The following is a 16,730-nucleotide window of genomic DNA, read 5'->3' as shown; positions in this document are numbered from 1 at the left end:
CACCGCCAGCTCTACTACCGAGGGTGTTGCAGAAAATCAGCCAGACCAGGAACCTCCAACTGATTTTGGTCGCGCCCTACTGGCCAGCGAGAATGTGGTTCCCCATTCTCATACAAGAACTAGGACCACCACAGCTACAACTACCAGAGTGGTCGAATCTACTCGTACATCCTCACACAAAGCAGGCGCACGGCAACCCACGGACATTCCAACTACATGGGTGGACTGTATCAAGGCGTGCTTGAACAAGAGAGGGTACTCCGCCAGAGCAGCGAAAGCAGTGACACTAGCTTTACGCAAGTCTACACGCAACTTGTACGACGACAAGTGGCGCAGCTTCGAGACATATGCTGCCAGAAACGGACTTTTTGTCCCGATATCGACAGTGAGACAGACGGAGGTCTCCCGCACTACGATATCAATCTGGATCAGAACTGTCATACTACGGGCCTACAAGGCAGCAGGACTTGATCCTCCAAGAGCCTCCAACCCACACGAAGTTAGAGCTCTGGTGCAACACTCGCTCTACATGGGAATTGCTCGTTACAGACGATAATGGAGGGCTGCTTCTGGAAATCAGACATAGGGTTTGTAAATCACTACTTGGGAGATATCGCCACCGAGGACGTCTCAGGCATTCACCATTTCGGCCCACTGGTTGTAGCACAACAGTTGACAGTTCCTCAAAGACGCTGAGACGAAGTCTTGCTCTTTTATCACATGACTTACCAAGCCTACACTCAGCAGAGTTCTGCTTAAGTCTAAATGCACGTCTAACGACTAGTATAAGTGATACGACCCAGTACTTGTAAGATTACTCGTACAGGAAAGGGTCGCTTCTCCACTTGATGCTTGCATCAAAATCCACATATAAATGTTAACAGAAGAAAGGACCAAAAGTTAACAATTGTGGTCCCCCCATCAAAAGGCAGCTGACAGGACAGAGTCACAAACAGCAGCAGAGATTAGCACAGTGCCAATACGAAATTCCCATAGGGGGGTATATATTGACGTAAATCACTACACGAAATCCTAAAGTATTTTTCCCGCCTCCAAATCCGACGGATTCTACAAGCAATAAGCATGAGTCAGGATAAGGAAAAATATGTAATTTTCTGACTAAAATTGATATTTTATACTTATCCTGACTCATGAGGTAAGCCCTTCCAACCTCCCCACTAGACACTTTGGATTTCCCTGCAAATTCAAGTGTCGGGCTCATTATCAGGAGAGAGTGAAGCGTGGGAAAACAGTGCCGCCACTTTTCCCGCCAAAACCGGAAACACAGATAACTCTGGTGAGTAGTGATTTTATGTACATTTTATTGAAGGGAGCTTCAATAAGGAGATACAAGTGTTCGACTATGTTCTCAAGAGGAAGAAGACAAGCAAATAAGCATGAGTCAGGATAAGTATGAAATATCAATTTTATTCAGAAAATTACATTTTACATCCATGATAGATTGAGGTCATCTTTTTTTTTTGGTTGAACATGGTTGTAATATATATATTGTCATTTATTACCTGATTGCCATTTGCAAGTTTACTTGTACAATGCTGAGACTTGAGCAAGTCTTGTACTTTAAGAACTTGTCTTAATTGAAGTTAAGGTCAGGAAGTATTGTTTTTCACATTAGCACTTTAAACATTGAACAAGTGGCAGTGCCTGGGCTGCTTTTGATTTTGAAAGCACTAGCAGAAACTGCTAGTTGATAATAATGTGAGTGTAAAATATCTTAGAAACTGTTTACCAAACTGGTAATGAATTTTTGTTACCGAAACAATGAAAGAACATTAGATTTATGTTGCGCTGTCTGCTTACATCAAACAGATAACATTATGCAGCCACCTGATGTGTACATGGTGTTTTGAATCAAGATAGCTACACCAAAAATTACAGGAGAAAAATTAATACTTCCTTTATGCTATTTAATATTTTCAGGTTTAGCTTGGTGTATGGAACATGAAGATGACTTCCCCAATGAAGAAGAAGGCACAGAATCTTCGGTTGATCCATTGTTCATGGGCTGGCAGGTGGGAGGAGAGTCAGTGTCATCCATTGCAACCTCCTGGGTCAAAAGAATCTCGCATCAAACCAAGTGAGTCTGAATGCATGCATGGGCTGTGAAACTCTGAAAAATGTGCCAGATCTTTCTCTTGCCCATGAATACAATTCCCGATCCAGTCAACCATAAGATACAGATTGTACTGGGTTTTGTGACCTTGTAGTCTAACTATTGCTAGGTGGATCTGCTGTTGTGGTAAATGTGAACATATACAAAGGAAGTTAAAGGTCACATGCAACAAAAAAATCAAACATAATTAAAACACAATTATCACTTATTCGTGACATATAATATACATTGCTGGTTATGAAAAAACATATAAACAAAATTATAAGCGTACAATCGCAAATCAAAAGTGCAATATTGTGTACTTCGGTTTACTTCCCAAGAAACGAAGCAGCTGGGATACCGAACCCAGTCAGAGTGGGTGGGTGTGCACTCAAGTGTAACGGCTGGTTCATTTACGTATGCCCTCACGGCTTATTGTGTGTGTATGTGTAGAGATGTTGGGTTTTGTAAATACATGCTCATTTTTTGTGTATAACATTTTGCAATCAACAGACATCATAACATGTCATGTGTTCAACTACCACACCTGCCTGTCTGTGTAATTACATAATGTGACAGAGACTGAACTCGGGCCATAAATCAATGCATTTTGTTTATGGTGTATAGCCTGATTGGTGTTAAGTTCAAATTGCATGTGGTCAGTGATAGCAGCTGTGTATTAAATATTGTCATTAGCAGACAGGCAGGCAGACACACAGGTGTCAATAAAACAAGACATTGAGTTTTGTCTGTGACAACAACATATTATCTATATCACAGTTAGAAATTCTGTCAACGCTAAATAATGACATTGCTTTTAAGTATCGAACTGAGAAAGTGACTCGGTAAGAAGAACGTGTGGTGAAAATATATAAACAGTTAATTTACTGTCATAACATATAAAAAAGCTCGCGCCTGTGAGATATCAACAAAACATTAGAAAAATAGCTCACACCAAAGCCTTCACCGAGTATTCACCGGACAACCCGCTTCCAAGCTGCGCAAACCTATTTCACTGTGCACGTGCTATGAGCGCAGCCCAGCTGTTGAAACCCGTTTTCCCCAGAAATTTTGGGGAAAATTAGTGAAACGTTTGAACTCCGATTTCGCGCGTTTTTTTTTCATCTCGTTATTTTTCAACTTCATAAGTTGAATTTGCATTTTTTGACGATTTGTTTCGGTATGTCCATACCGAAAGGTATCAGAATCTGCAAAGTTGTGTTTTACGTTGCATGTGACCTTTAAGAAAAGTACAGCTTTATAAATAAGTTGTCCACTTTCTTGGAAAACCAAACGCTACTAATGAACTAAAGTAGCTGACATGTAAATATTAACTTTTGCATTTGGCAGTTGCAAGGTTAAATCCTTGAACTATCTTTGTACAATGGTTTGAACATATGACAAACAAAATGAGTGCCATAGTAAGGAGAGAATTGCACTTTAGTTCACTTATTTCACTTTGATTTCCACCTGATATTTGTTCAAATTTTTGCCTGAGAGTTTGTTTGATGTGTTAAACAGGAATATGACAACTGTGCAGGATTTGACCTTGAACTTGAGGTCAGTTTGGAAGACGTTCCTGGAAGCTGTATCATCCAGTGTAGCAGATTATCTCAGTCTGGAACATCTTGGCATCATCCTCAGGCAGCTCGCTCAAGCAGGTACTTAGGGCTTACAATACACAAATAGATATGGCTTTACACAGGAAACAGCCATCAAAATCTCTGTCTGTAATATGTATTAAACTGCAAGAAAGGAGGGATGAACACAAATAGGAGTGTCACTTTGGGCTATTAGATCAAAAACAGAAATGTCTTCCAAAACTGGCAGTGCAGTTGCCATGGCTATTGACACTTGTCAGAATCCTTAGAACAGTGACTCAACAAATGTGCACAAACCTGATGCCTATAAACATAAATATCCTAACCATCACATAACTGATTTTTTATGATCTCAAAGCTCTGCATAATAGCTTGATTGTCTACCTCAAGCTGCAGTTCAAATCACCATTGGCATGAAGTGAAAGTGATTGATTTCAGTTGAAGGGTAAATGTCTCTCTCGGCTAGAAATGTCAATTTAAATTACCACAAACATATCATTGTTGGTCAAACAGATGAAGAATAACTAATTTAACGCCTGTATTGTACTATCTTTATGTCATTTGTCAAGGTTACTTTGAAGGAATTTCATTTGTGAAATTGTTTTTCAATTAAAAATGTAAAAGAAATTAGGTCATCAAAAACTTGTAAAAAGATTAACTAATGTACCTATATGTAGTAATTAATTAAATTTTTTCCAGACGAGCGAACATTTAACAGGACTATACCACCACCGCTAAAACCAGGAATTTCAAACTTGATCGTCTGCCCTGAAGGTGAGATATATAGGATGAGATTACAAATAACATTGCCATATCATTAAAGCTTTGCAGTGACAGAAGGACAGAAATATATATTCTTCAAATATCTATAAATATGCTTGCATCTAAGCTAGTAATGTTACATAATGTGAAAGTCTTTGCTTATATTGCCTTTTTGTATACCTCTGTAGCTGACATGCTGAACACTGTTGTATATATGTACAAACACTCAGAGGACCAGCCACTTCCACAACCCGATGAGGTCCTTCTGTGCACTCAACAAACTACCTTTGACCAGGTAAAGCTATACTTCTATGCACAAATTCTGGTGACAAAATGTTGTGGACTGTTTATGTAGCTGCATCTGTTGGGAACATCTTCTACTTAGAAACCACTGGACCAATATATAGCTGGAACTTGATGTGCTTGTTACCACCGAAGAAGATACCTGAATTTGTTCAAGAGGTCTAATCCAGATACATACTGTAAACGTACTTATTTTCGCGTGGTGCAATTTTCGCAGAATTGACAGTTTAGACTACATCGCGCGGTCAATTATTCGCGCAATCAGTAATTGCCAGAACTGCCAGCTGTCTCTTTGGCCGCCACTAATAGCAGTGAAAACAAACAGAGTGGCTTAACCTGTCAGGCGGCGTAAATTGCTTACTCACAGGAAATCCCTATCTGTGCGATATACTAGTACACAGTAATCCGTTTACTCACGGAAGAGATGAAAAACACATCAGTCTTATGTTCCGAATTCTGATGATCTGACGAATTAACTTCTACTGTATATGAAGCTCTTTGTGATTTCAAACAAGCCGGGTTGTTGTGAATGAGATGATTGAGTGTTAAGTGACTATTCGCCTCATGATGTACTGGTCAATAAAATCTAAATGAATAAATAAAATACTGCTGTATTATTTCTTTCCGAGTCGTTTCATGGTAATCTGTTTTGTATCAAACCATCTGTCATGTGACCAATTTCCATGGCGGCCACAACACACATTGCTCTTTTCGCTAATTCGGCGATGGGATTTGGCTCATTATTTAATTATGTTTTTTGGAAATCCATTACAGTGGCAGTTAAGTGTGATTCTTTATGCTACTATCAGTCGTCATTTTAAGATTCCCGTAGATTTCTGTCTTCAAACTTGATATGTTATGGTAACAACTCAGGGGCGAGCGTGGCTAGACTGAATGAATGATGTGTATGGTGTATTAATTTTCGCGCTAAAATGTTTTGCGCGAAAAGCGCGAAAATAAAACCTGCGCGAAATATAATACGTTTACAGTATTCAGATACAGTCGAACCTGCACTAGCCGTTTTTCATATACAACATGAATAATACTATGTATCTACACATACCTATGTACATGTAAACATCTGGGAAATAATAGGTAATGTAAAAATGACTTATGCCTTGCATGTGACCAGATGCAGTCAAACTTGCACTAGCTCTATTTCCTATACAATACTATTAATATTATGTATCTATGCATTCTTGTGTACATGTAAACATCTGCTGGGAAATAATTGGTAGTGTAAAAATGACTTGCGCCATGCATGTCAAACCTGCATTAGCTGTATTTCACATACAATATGAACAGTATTATGTATCTATGCATACTCATGTACATGTAAACATCTGCTGGCAAATAATGGGTATTGTAAAAATAGTTGCAGTAAAACCTGCACTAGTCGTAGTTTATATACAATATGATCAATGTTATGTATCTACGCATGCTTATATACATGTAAACACCTGCTGGGAAATAATTGTTCATGTAAAAATTACTTATGCCTTGCACATTACCAGTTACACTCAAACTTGCACTAGTTGTAGTTCATATACAATATGAACAATATTATGTATCTACACGTACTTATGTACATGTAAACATCTGCTGGAAAAAGGAAACCTACAAATATAATAAAGAAAAACAGGCTAGTCATATTGAACAATTTTTGATGGCCATTACTTGGTCATTTTTTATTCATAATGTAATGAGATTTGGTTCTCAGGCAGGACAGGGTTAAATTAACATTGGTCAAACAGATGAAGAATAACTAATTTAACGCCTGTATTGTACTATCTTTGTGTCATATGTCAAGGTTACTTTGAAGGAATTTCATTTGTGAAATTGTTTTTCAATTAAAAATGTAAAAGAAATTAGGTCATATATTCATATATATCCCATTGTTTATGACAGTTTGAGTTTGTCCTGTGTTTCAAATAATTTTTTATGTGAACTTATGTTCTGAAAGATTAAACTTTTCACTGTTATTCAGCCATTTCATTTCAAACTGAAAATAAATATGGTGAACATGGGATTAGTTGTGGGACTCGAGCTTCGATTAAAAATGCCAGGCTGTATAAATTGCACTTGTCATGTTTCTCCTTCTGTTGACATCATATTTTGTTTACATCATTAGTCTTGCTCTTTTTTTATATTAGTGTGAGACAATATGAAAAATTGTATGGCACTTGCAAAAGAAAATTTCTTATAAGTCTGATGAGGATGAGTGTGGAAACTTTGCATGAAATACATTTATATTTTGTCCTTGTGCATGCGTGTGTCAAAAAGTATCTTTAAAATAGTATGCTGTTTGAATAACAAATATCAGATGTGTAGCTGTGTTCTTAGGTTGACATCTTCCTTCGACGAGCTTTCTTTAGCAACCCTGGCAAGTTGTATACAATGGCCAATGCTGATCTGCTGCAGTATGAGATTGAGGAGAGGGCAGAGAAAAAGCTCAAGGAGTATTCAAGCAGGGACAGAGGTACAATATTGAAAATGTCTGAAGACATGCATTAAATGTTATCGTCTTTCAAGTCTCACACAGTCTACAAATTTAGCAGGGAACTGGATTGTTACACTCAGTGAGGCTTTATGTACCTATGATGTTATGAAATATAATGAAAGAAGTATCTTTTTCTTTTAAAATTACTTTTTTTGTAAAATATGTACGCTTTATTTTGAGAAAATGCCTTCTTTGTAAAGACAATGTAAATATGGATAGCAGATTGTGTAATGACATGATAAATTGGTCCTTTTTGACACAGATTTCACTTGATGAAAAATCAAGTAAATTCATCATGTTAGATATACTGAAAGCAATCCAGATAGGTCAGAGTCTGTTTTTCTCATATTTACTTGTAAGAAATGTTCAATGTTTCTTAAATGATATATGGAGAAACAATTTGGGAAGTTCTTGAATTAACTGTGAGAACTATACAGGCATCATGAAGGCTTTGTTCACACATGAATATTTATATCATTGAAATTTGATGAAACTAAGTACCCTTCATCTCAATTAACACTTGTCTATCTTTGTTTGAGGTCAAGATTACCAGAGACTGAATGAAATAGCTCTTAAAAACTGAGAAAACATTTGTGTTCAAATAGAAGATATTTTTTAACAACTAAATTTACGTTTGTCCTGTCAAGGTAAAGGTCATTTCAAAAGTCTTTCACTCATTGAATGATTTGTCAATAGTATGGAATAGAAAGTTTGTGCATGTTATGCCTCATATGTTTGCAACGGGTACTATTGTCACATTGAATTGGTGATGGTTGAGGGTGAAATCAGGTCATCAAAACTCATGAACCTTTTGATAGGTATTTGACTAGGTATTACAATATACTGAAATATTTTCAGATTTTGATTGTCAACTTGTGATACTTTGTTCCACGGAAAATGAATTCAAGGCAAGAATTGTGGCAGCTCTAGAGAGACAAAGATGTCCACCTCCTGCACTGCAAAACTTGCATGATGTGAAAACATATCTACTCTTAAAGTTTTCACAAAAAGTGGAATGTGATCAAGATCACAATCCAGCCTCAAATTTGGATTTCAGCAGGTAAGATTATTAGTGCAGTACTTGTAATTCAGATTTCTTCTAGCCATTCACAAATACCATAAAGTGACATGACAGCAAAGAAGTTTCACTGAAGACCTGAAAATGTAAAGGTATTAAGAACCCTGCCCTTATTTCATAGTTTCACTAAAGGTAAATAGGGTACATGGTACAGAGTAGTGAACCTTTATCATATATGATAGTGTGAATGATGAAAATATGACATTAGTTTTAACATTTCTTCATTTATGCATAATTTCCATTTATGTATAATGTTGGAACAACATCTAAGAAATTTAAAAGCACAATCAGCTGGTATTTGTCACTCCATTTGAATTCAGATTTAGTCAATGAATTTAAGATAGGTTTACAGATTTTTTATATGAAAAGAAGAGGAAAATCCACCTGTGTAGATTATAATTAAGCAGTCAGTTGTAATTTTGAAATGACATATATTTCTCATTCGTAGAACTTGGAAATGTTCTGAAAGTGTGGTTTCAAATCACAGATGGGATTTAACCCCAAAACATTGTAGGATCTGTACTTTCTAAAAATGTAATCCCCAAAATACCAGATGTTGTTGACAAGTGACAACATGTAAAATTTACAAGAGTTACCCTGTTCCAGTGTTTGTATTGTTATGGACTTTGTCTATCTTGAACTAATTGAATTTAGACTCATCTGCAAAAGCTGTTTCAGTTGGGTTTTTTTGCCAATTATTCCCTTAAAGAATATTAGTTATCATGAACAGTTTAGCAAATTTTTGTGGTGAAATCCTGAAGTTAGATGTTCCATTAATACAAGATCCTGACAGATTTGCAGTAAACAAGAGCAAAGCCTACTATCTGATCACTGCAAACTCCTCACAAAAATGCAATATTTCTTATGATATAAGTAAATACATCTTCATGACACAATAACATTTGTAAACATTCTGCAGATATTTTTTTACTTAATGATGACAACAACCTCAACAACAAGTTACATTACAAAATATTGAGCCTTACAAATACATTTTTATTCATATTTAGAGCTAAACAAATCAATGTGAACCAAAGCATTTAGTTAGATGCTTCTGAAAACCTAGTTTGTACTGATGAGAGATAAAGTTGACAATTTAATTTTGTAGTGTCTTTGAACAAAGCATACATTTTTGTTTGCAGTTCCACAGTGCGAGTGATCAAGTCCAAGAGAGCTGGTGTTGGGAAGACCTTGTACAAGAAGCGTCAGGTGGAGGCACTGCAACGTCTGAACCCCAGAGTCCCTGCTACATCAGTGTCCATACATCTGTATGAGAAAAGTGTGTCCACAACAGCTGTGGCAGAGAAACTGCTGGATCATACACTGCAGCCTGGACAAGTCCAGCCTAGAATATTCCACTTGGACATTTCATATGAGGTCAGCTACATTCACCTATGTGAATGTCCAGGCTAGCTATTCTCGAAACATTCATAGCCCTATGAACTTCTTAAGCCCATTCTTAACACATTGGCTATGATCAAAGTTAAGAATTCTTAGGGCTACAAACGTTTCGAGAATAAGGGCCCTGTATCTTTGAGCGCATTTGCAAACTAGAAGACCCAAATATATATGCATTGAATGAAATGAGCAGATTAAACCATGTGATGGTTACTGTGGCAGGTTCAGGAAGGCGTTGACTATCTCCTCTTCAACCTGCTGGTTCTGGGCTGCATCAGCAACAACATGGGGCATGTCTGGCTGAAGTCTCCCCTGGACCTGTATCTCGTGGAGACCATTCCCATCACAGATGTCAGGCATGACAGGGTATGTATCTGTCAATATCTGGAGAGTGAAAGTCTGTATGTAAAATGTGTATCTCGTGGAGACCATTCCCATCACAGATGTCAGGCAGGACAGGGTATGTATCTGTCAATATCTGGAGAGTGAAAGTCTGTATGTAAAATGTGTATCTTGTGGAGACCATTCCCATCACAGATGTCAGGCAGGACAGGGTATGTATCTGTCAATATCTAGAGAGTGAAAGTCTGTATGTAAAATGTGTATCTCGTGGAGACAGATGTCAGACAGTAAGTCTTATTTACTGTGCAGGGGAAAAGGTATTTCTGGTCTTGGTTGCAATGAGTTACTTATTGGAATGAACACTGCATTCTTTTTCATAGAGATCGTCCTTGGGGTACATATATGCATTTTCTGCGCTGAAAATGTCCTGTGACAGTTGTATCAATGTTTTAATACAAATATTGTACAATAAATAAAATCTTTTTTATCTATTATATGGCCCCCACCTCGTGGAGTTACCTCCCGCTACGCATGCGCAACCAACCAGGTAAGCACCTAGGCCCATATCATCATTCCGTCTGCTGTCACTCCATTGAAGGGATGTGCCGTGTAGAGCTGAACTCCTTCCATAAAATGAAGTTTACGAGAATAATGTCTGGGACACCACCACCTGTATGTATGGTCTTTATTTTGTCCTATGAACGGAACAATAAGGCTTTACGGTCGATTGTCTCATAATTGTGACTTTGTATTAAATATTTTACACTAACTTTCCCATGGTTTACGCACGTGTTGCTTTGCCATGGCGGGAAGTTTAGCGTGCCAAGTGGTTGTCATATTGCGTTTTAACCAAGTATTTCTTCCCGTGGTCGCATTCACGTAATTTTCAATGTTTTGTACATGTATATTTATGCTGCTGGCTCTGCTGTTAGCTACATGCTTGCGTGTTTGCTTTCAGGCGTTTTCCGGATGTACTGTCTGCGGACAAAGTATTCCCAGAGCAGACAAGCATGACAAGTGTCTCGTTTGTCTAGAGAAAGTCGGACATAATTCCGACATATGTGAACAATGTATGGGCTTCTCCCCCCGAGCCCAGAAAAGACGGGTTGCCGATTTCCTCTTTTGTAGAGAAATGCGAGAGCCGGGAAGGGAACTGACCCAGGTCCCCCCGTCTAAAGCCAAAAAACCTAAGGCAGGCAAAAAAGCTAAGTCGCGCAGTAAGGGGCCTTCTACTGCTCCCACTGGTTTTGACATGTCTGTAATCACACAGCTTTTTCAGTAGCACATGGACTCCGTGAAGTCCCTTGTTCATGATTCAGTTGGAGGTCTCCGGCAGGAGTTCCTCGCCCACTCTGAGCAGGGGACGGAGAGTCCGGGGGTGGGATCGCCGAGCCCAGCTCGATCCCTTGGCCTGGAGGCGTCTGTCGATCCGTTGCCTCTGGCTTCGGGTCCGGACGCCTCGGCTACCCCGGAGGGGGAGGGTTCTCTCCGAGTCCCCCTCTCGGTGTTGGCGCAGGGTCCGTTGAGGATTCCTGGGGTTCCGGTCCCTGCGCCGTCCCGCCCCAATGAGAGCGGAGGAACCAGTTTTGCCTGGTATTCCTCCCGCGTCTCAGGACCGGGGTTCGAGTGTGGTGTCGGGAGCTGAAGCGGGGAGCTCCTTCAGCTCTTCCCTTCCCTCTGTGTCTGGTGCTAGGCTGCCCACCGGGTCGGGGTTTGGGTCCTCTTCGCGAGGAGACCCAGCCTCTGACTCGGGCTCAGGTGCCGAGTCCATGGACGTTGGGGAGGTAGAGGAGCCAGAGGGCGCTTTCCATTTCTCGACGGCTCCTCTGAGGGAGGTACGGCAATGCATTGCTGAGTTTATCCCCCAGGCCGCGGTGCCTACCAGCCGCTCGGTCTATGCTGAGTTCCGCCTGCCAGGTGAGGCATTTGCCCCTAGTCAACCCTCGCAGACGCTGCTCCGCATCTTGCCGTCCCTGGTGCAGGACGTGGTGGATCCCCTCCTGGTTGGGACACGCCTCCGGTTTGATTTGCCTGAGCTTGTCAAGAGGTACCAGCTGGGGGACAATTCCCTGTTCTTTGTGCCAGTGGTCGATGAGTGTGTTTTCACCTCGGTCGCCCTGGGGGGAGGCTCGGCTTCCTCCGGTGCAGCTCCGGCTGCCAGGCAAGGGCGTTTGATGCCACCGTTTGCCCTCGCGGGTGCCCCCCTGCAACAGGCTTACTGGACCTACGAGGAGGTTTACCGGAATGCCATGCAGCAGGTGCGGGTGGTCATCCACGAGGCCGACCTCTCCTCGATTCAGAGGTCGGCCCTGGAGGCTGAGGGGTATGCTGAGGACGTTTCTCTGCATGTCGTTCTCCTCTGCCAACTATCCGAAGTTCAGGCCCACCTAGCGCGCGACTCCTTGCGGTCAGCGGCGTCTACGGTGATGTGCGCAGTCATGGGGATGCGCAAACTGTGGCTGTCGATGTCTCGCTACTCGGCAGCTACACAGCAGACCTTGCTGGCCCTTCCCTTCCGTCTGGGAGCTACGTTGTTTCCTGGGGCACAGCAGGTCATACGGGAGGCTGCCGCTGCAGCTACCTCCTTCAAGGATTCTAAGGCCTTGTTGGAGCAACCGCGGGCTTCTCGCCCCCACGCTCCCGTCCCGGCTTCCTTCTCCTGGGTGCAGCCTACACTCTAGTCTGCCGGCTGGCTTCGGCTGCTTGGCAGGGGTAGGCGGAGGAGCCGTCCCACCAAGGGTAAGGGCAAGGAGCAGTCCTCTTCGTCTGGCTGCCCCGACCTCCCGTTAACCCAACAGGCTGTCGCTGTGGGTCCGTCCCAGTCAGCTCAGCTACTCAGGACCACTCATGCTCTCTTACCACACGTCCCAGTGGGAGGCCGCCTCTTTTTATTCCTGCCGGAGTGGGAGAAGGCTACAAGCAACACTTGGGTGCTACCACTGCCAGAATTCACCGGCATACGTTGCACTCTGGTGCCGTCATGTCAGGTCAGGGCAGGTATACTGCGAGACGAAGTTCAGGCTTTGCTGGACAAGTCTGCTATAGAGTGCATACCACCGGGTGAGGAACAGGCGGGATTTTAATCCACTTACTTCCTCGTTCCGAAGAAAGACGGCGGGTTCTGTCCCATTCTCAACCTCAAGGGGTTGAATCGCATGCTAGAGGTTCCATTGTTCAAGATGGAGACACTTCGCTCGGTGATCTCCTCTGTTCAGCCCGGCGGTTGGCTCACGTCAATCGACCTAAAGGATGCGTATCTCCATGTGCCCATACATCCATCGATCAAGCAGTACCTCTGGTTCTCTTACGACGGGATGAATTACCAATTCACGGTGCTCCCCTTCGGGTGTTCACCAAGCTCATGTTAGTGCCAGCTACCCTCGCTTGATCGCAAGGAAGGCGTTGTTACCCTTACCTCGAAGACTGGTTGCTCAGCGCTAACTCAGCCAGCGAGCCTAGATTCTACTCACAAGGTGATAGACATTCTAGTTCGACTGGGGTGGATCATCAACTTAAGAAATCCGACCTGGAACCCACCCAGGACTTGGTTTTTCTCGGGGCGAGGTTCCAAACTCACAAGGATCTTGTTTCCTTGTCGCCCAACTGGGTCACCAGAGTACGGGAGATGGTGTCTTCGTTCCTCTCCCATCCCCAGGCACCAACACAGACTTGGCTCCGTCTACTGGGCCATATGGCGGCGACTATCTCTGTAGTGATGCAGGTGCGGTTGAGGATGGCGCCCTATAAAGCAAGTTTTGGCGAGTCTGTGGGCTCACTCGGAGGACCTGGAGCGGAGTCTCAAAGTCCCCGGGTGGTTGTCTCCACACCTTCAGTGGTGGACCAATGTCGGGAATCTCTCCAATGGGATCCCTTTGGAAATCCCGATGCCAGCTCTTACAGTTCAATCCGATGCGTCCCTCACGAGCTGGGGGGGAACTGAGAGCTGTGCGGTTGGTTTTCGAGCGCTTCCGGGAGCATGTCCAGGGCCAGGTGGTTCGTCTTCAGTTAGACAACCGTACGGCCTTGACATACATCCTGAAGCAAGGCGGCATGGTGTCCCTAGAGCTCCTTCAGGATACGTGGGACTTTCTCCTCTGGTGCGACCAGTGCGACTGTCAGGTACTCCCTGTTTATCTCCCGGGGCTGGAGAATGTGCGAGCAGACGCTCTCCGTCGCCAGATCCTGGCCCCGCACGACGAGTGGATGCTCGACCAGCAGATATTCGGAGTTATCTCCCAGTTGTACGGATCGTTCCAGGTGGATCTGTTTGCGTCCGGCGAGACGAATCAGATACCCTTGTTCTCTCGAATACCGGACCAGAGGGCATTGGGACTCATTCCCCGGGTCCTCTCCCAGCTGTCCACCCAGCCAGCTCGGCTGCTTGTGCTACTGGCACCGCTTTGGCCGTCACAGAGCTGGTTTCTGGTAATTCTCAGGTTTCTGGCTCAGCCTCCTGTTCTATTACCTTTGCTACCGGACATTCTCACTCAGAATGGTGCACCATACCCCAATCCAAGGATTCAGTGGGTGGCTTGGCCTCGGTCAGGTCTAGCCTCGAAGCTCGCGGAATTCCTGCAGCATTTGCAGACACAATTCGGCTTCGAGGCGGGATTTGATAAACGTTCAGTATGAGGATAGGTGGTCCCGCTATGCGCGCTGGTGTTCAGATAGGGGGATTGCAGATCCCTTTTCTGCGGATTTAGTCCGAGTATTGGAGTTTTTGCTATTTCCACTTTTCACACCCCTCTCGATGGTGCTCTTCTGGGGCAGCACCCTCTCATACAGCGCTTTTTAGCTGGCGCAGATCGGGTTCGACCTGCTGTCAGGCGAACCATCCCACCTTGGGATTTGTCTATTGTGCTCGATTGGCTGTCCGGTCTTACGTTCTCACGTCTATCAGCTATTTCCATTCAGTTGTTAACATGGAAGGCTGTATTTCTGGTGGCGGTAACATCTGGGCGTAGGGTTGGCGACTTACATGCTATGTCGTCAGACCCGGTGCTGACTGTGTTCCATTCAGATCGTGTCAGTATTCGCATCCCGGATACTTACCGCCTGAAGGTCGATCACGCTTTCCATGTGACAGCTCCTTCCTACTCTTACCCAGCCTTCCACATTGGGGACCTCTCCTACGAGCACTCACCCGTTGGATGTCCGAAAGACTCTCAAGGTCTATATCAAACGAACACAAAGGGATCCGTCACGGGTACCCATCTGTTCTGCTATTACGGTGGCGGGAAGGCTGGGGTGCCGGCGAACAAACAGACCCTGTCTCGCTGGCTTGTATCGGTCATTTGTGCTGCTTATCAGGCTAAGGGCAAGCCTCCCCCTGAGGGGTTGAAGGCTCACTCGGTCAGGGCAGTAGCCACGTCAAAAGCTTTTGCATCGGCACTACCCATTGAAGAGATATGCTCTGCCGCTATTTGGAGCCGGCCTAGCACTTTTATCAGGCACTATCAGCTCGATACACATTCACGTGATCGTGAGCACTTTGGCCGTTCTGTTCTCTCCAGTGGACAGTGTCCTGCAACCCTGACCGAGTGAGTCTTGGTTATTTGGTTTAGTTGACGCTGCTTTCAATTTTGTTTTATTGATATGTCTGCTGCTGTGTGCATTACCTCCTTTCGATCCTCTACGGAGATTATGGTCGGTAGTGAGTGTTTTTTCCCCCCTACGGTGCTCTCTAACAGACCATAAGGTGGGTGGGGTTGTTTACGTTCGCACTTTGTGCAATCTCATTATGCTTAACCTGCGAGGTCGACTCTCAGTACCTTTCCTCCCTGTCGGTTACCCTCCCATCATGCCTCTTGCGGAAGCTCAAAACGGGACATGTGACAGGTGAGTGATTGTGGCGTCTGTTACATTATTCTTAAAGATCGCTATTTGTGTGTACTTTGACAGAATTCCCTCCTCCCTGGCCTCCGGTCTTTGGGAGTCTGTGTTTATGCATATATGTACCCCAAGGATCTCTATGAAAAATAATTAACCAAACCTGAAGAGGTTATTCAATTCTTTGAAGAGAGTTAGATCCTTGGGGTAGGGCCGCCCGCCTCTCCGCGATTCTGTTCACTGATTTATTCAGCAGAAGGAATGATGATACGGGCCTAGGTGCTTACCTGGTTGGCTGCGCATGCGTAGCGGGAGGTAACTCCACGAGGTGGGGGCCGTATAATAGATAAAAAAGATTTTATTTATTGTACAATATTTGTATTAAAACATTGATACAACTGTCACAGGACATTTTCAGCGTGGAAAATGCATATATGTACCCCAAGGACGACTCTCTTCAAAGAATTGAAAACCTCTTCAGGTTTGGTTAAGTTATTTATTTATGTATATTGTAGCTTTTTGTACGTTATTGACAAGAGACGGGATGAGCGACTATTTTGTATGAGAAACAACTTTTCTGTACATCAGTATATCTTTATGACTTTGATGTTATTCAGAGAGTCAATTTGCGTCTAATCCACACCTTGCTGGAGGTCCTTCCTGATGTCTACTGCTGGTCTCCTCAAGACAGTCTGCAGATACTCAAAACTGGCATTAAACCAGAAGGTATTTAAGGGGGAACAGACTTACCGGTATACAACTTTCCAATCCTGACAAAGTTTATGAAAACATTATACTTTTGCC

General features: G+C 43.1%; 1 protein-coding gene across 1 annotated transcript in view; it reads left to right on the top strand.

Annotated features, from left to right (window-relative positions):
* The window catches only part of LOC124289211 (E3 ubiquitin-protein ligase rnf213-beta-like), a gene marked incomplete at its 3' end in the record, with an annotated part of 178,699 nt that overhangs the window by 142,749 nt on the left and 19,220 nt on the right, over positions 1 to 16,730 (top strand). Inside the window, exons 23-31 of the mRNA XM_046725815.1 lie at positions 1,942 to 2,098; positions 3,635 to 3,774; positions 4,414 to 4,488; positions 4,665 to 4,771; positions 7,123 to 7,258; positions 8,138 to 8,339; positions 9,500 to 9,734; positions 9,978 to 10,121; positions 16,544 to 16,652. Coding sequence (XP_046581771.1) covers positions 1,942 to 2,098; positions 3,635 to 3,774; positions 4,414 to 4,488; positions 4,665 to 4,771; positions 7,123 to 7,258; positions 8,138 to 8,339; positions 9,500 to 9,734; positions 9,978 to 10,121; positions 16,544 to 16,652 — 1,305 coding nt within the window. The remainder of the gene's footprint in view (positions 1 to 1,941; positions 2,099 to 3,634; positions 3,775 to 4,413; positions 4,489 to 4,664; positions 4,772 to 7,122; positions 7,259 to 8,137; positions 8,340 to 9,499; positions 9,735 to 9,977; positions 10,122 to 16,543; positions 16,653 to 16,730) is intronic.

This window comes from Haliotis rubra, unplaced genomic scaffold (genome assembly GCF_003918875.1).
Source record: "Haliotis rubra isolate DU_JTF1 unplaced genomic scaffold, ASM391887v1 Scf436, whole genome shotgun sequence".
Classification (NCBI taxonomy): Eukaryota; Metazoa; Mollusca; class Gastropoda; order Lepetellida; family Haliotidae; genus Haliotis; species Haliotis rubra.
This window is presented reverse-complemented; position numbering and strand designations above follow the sequence as displayed.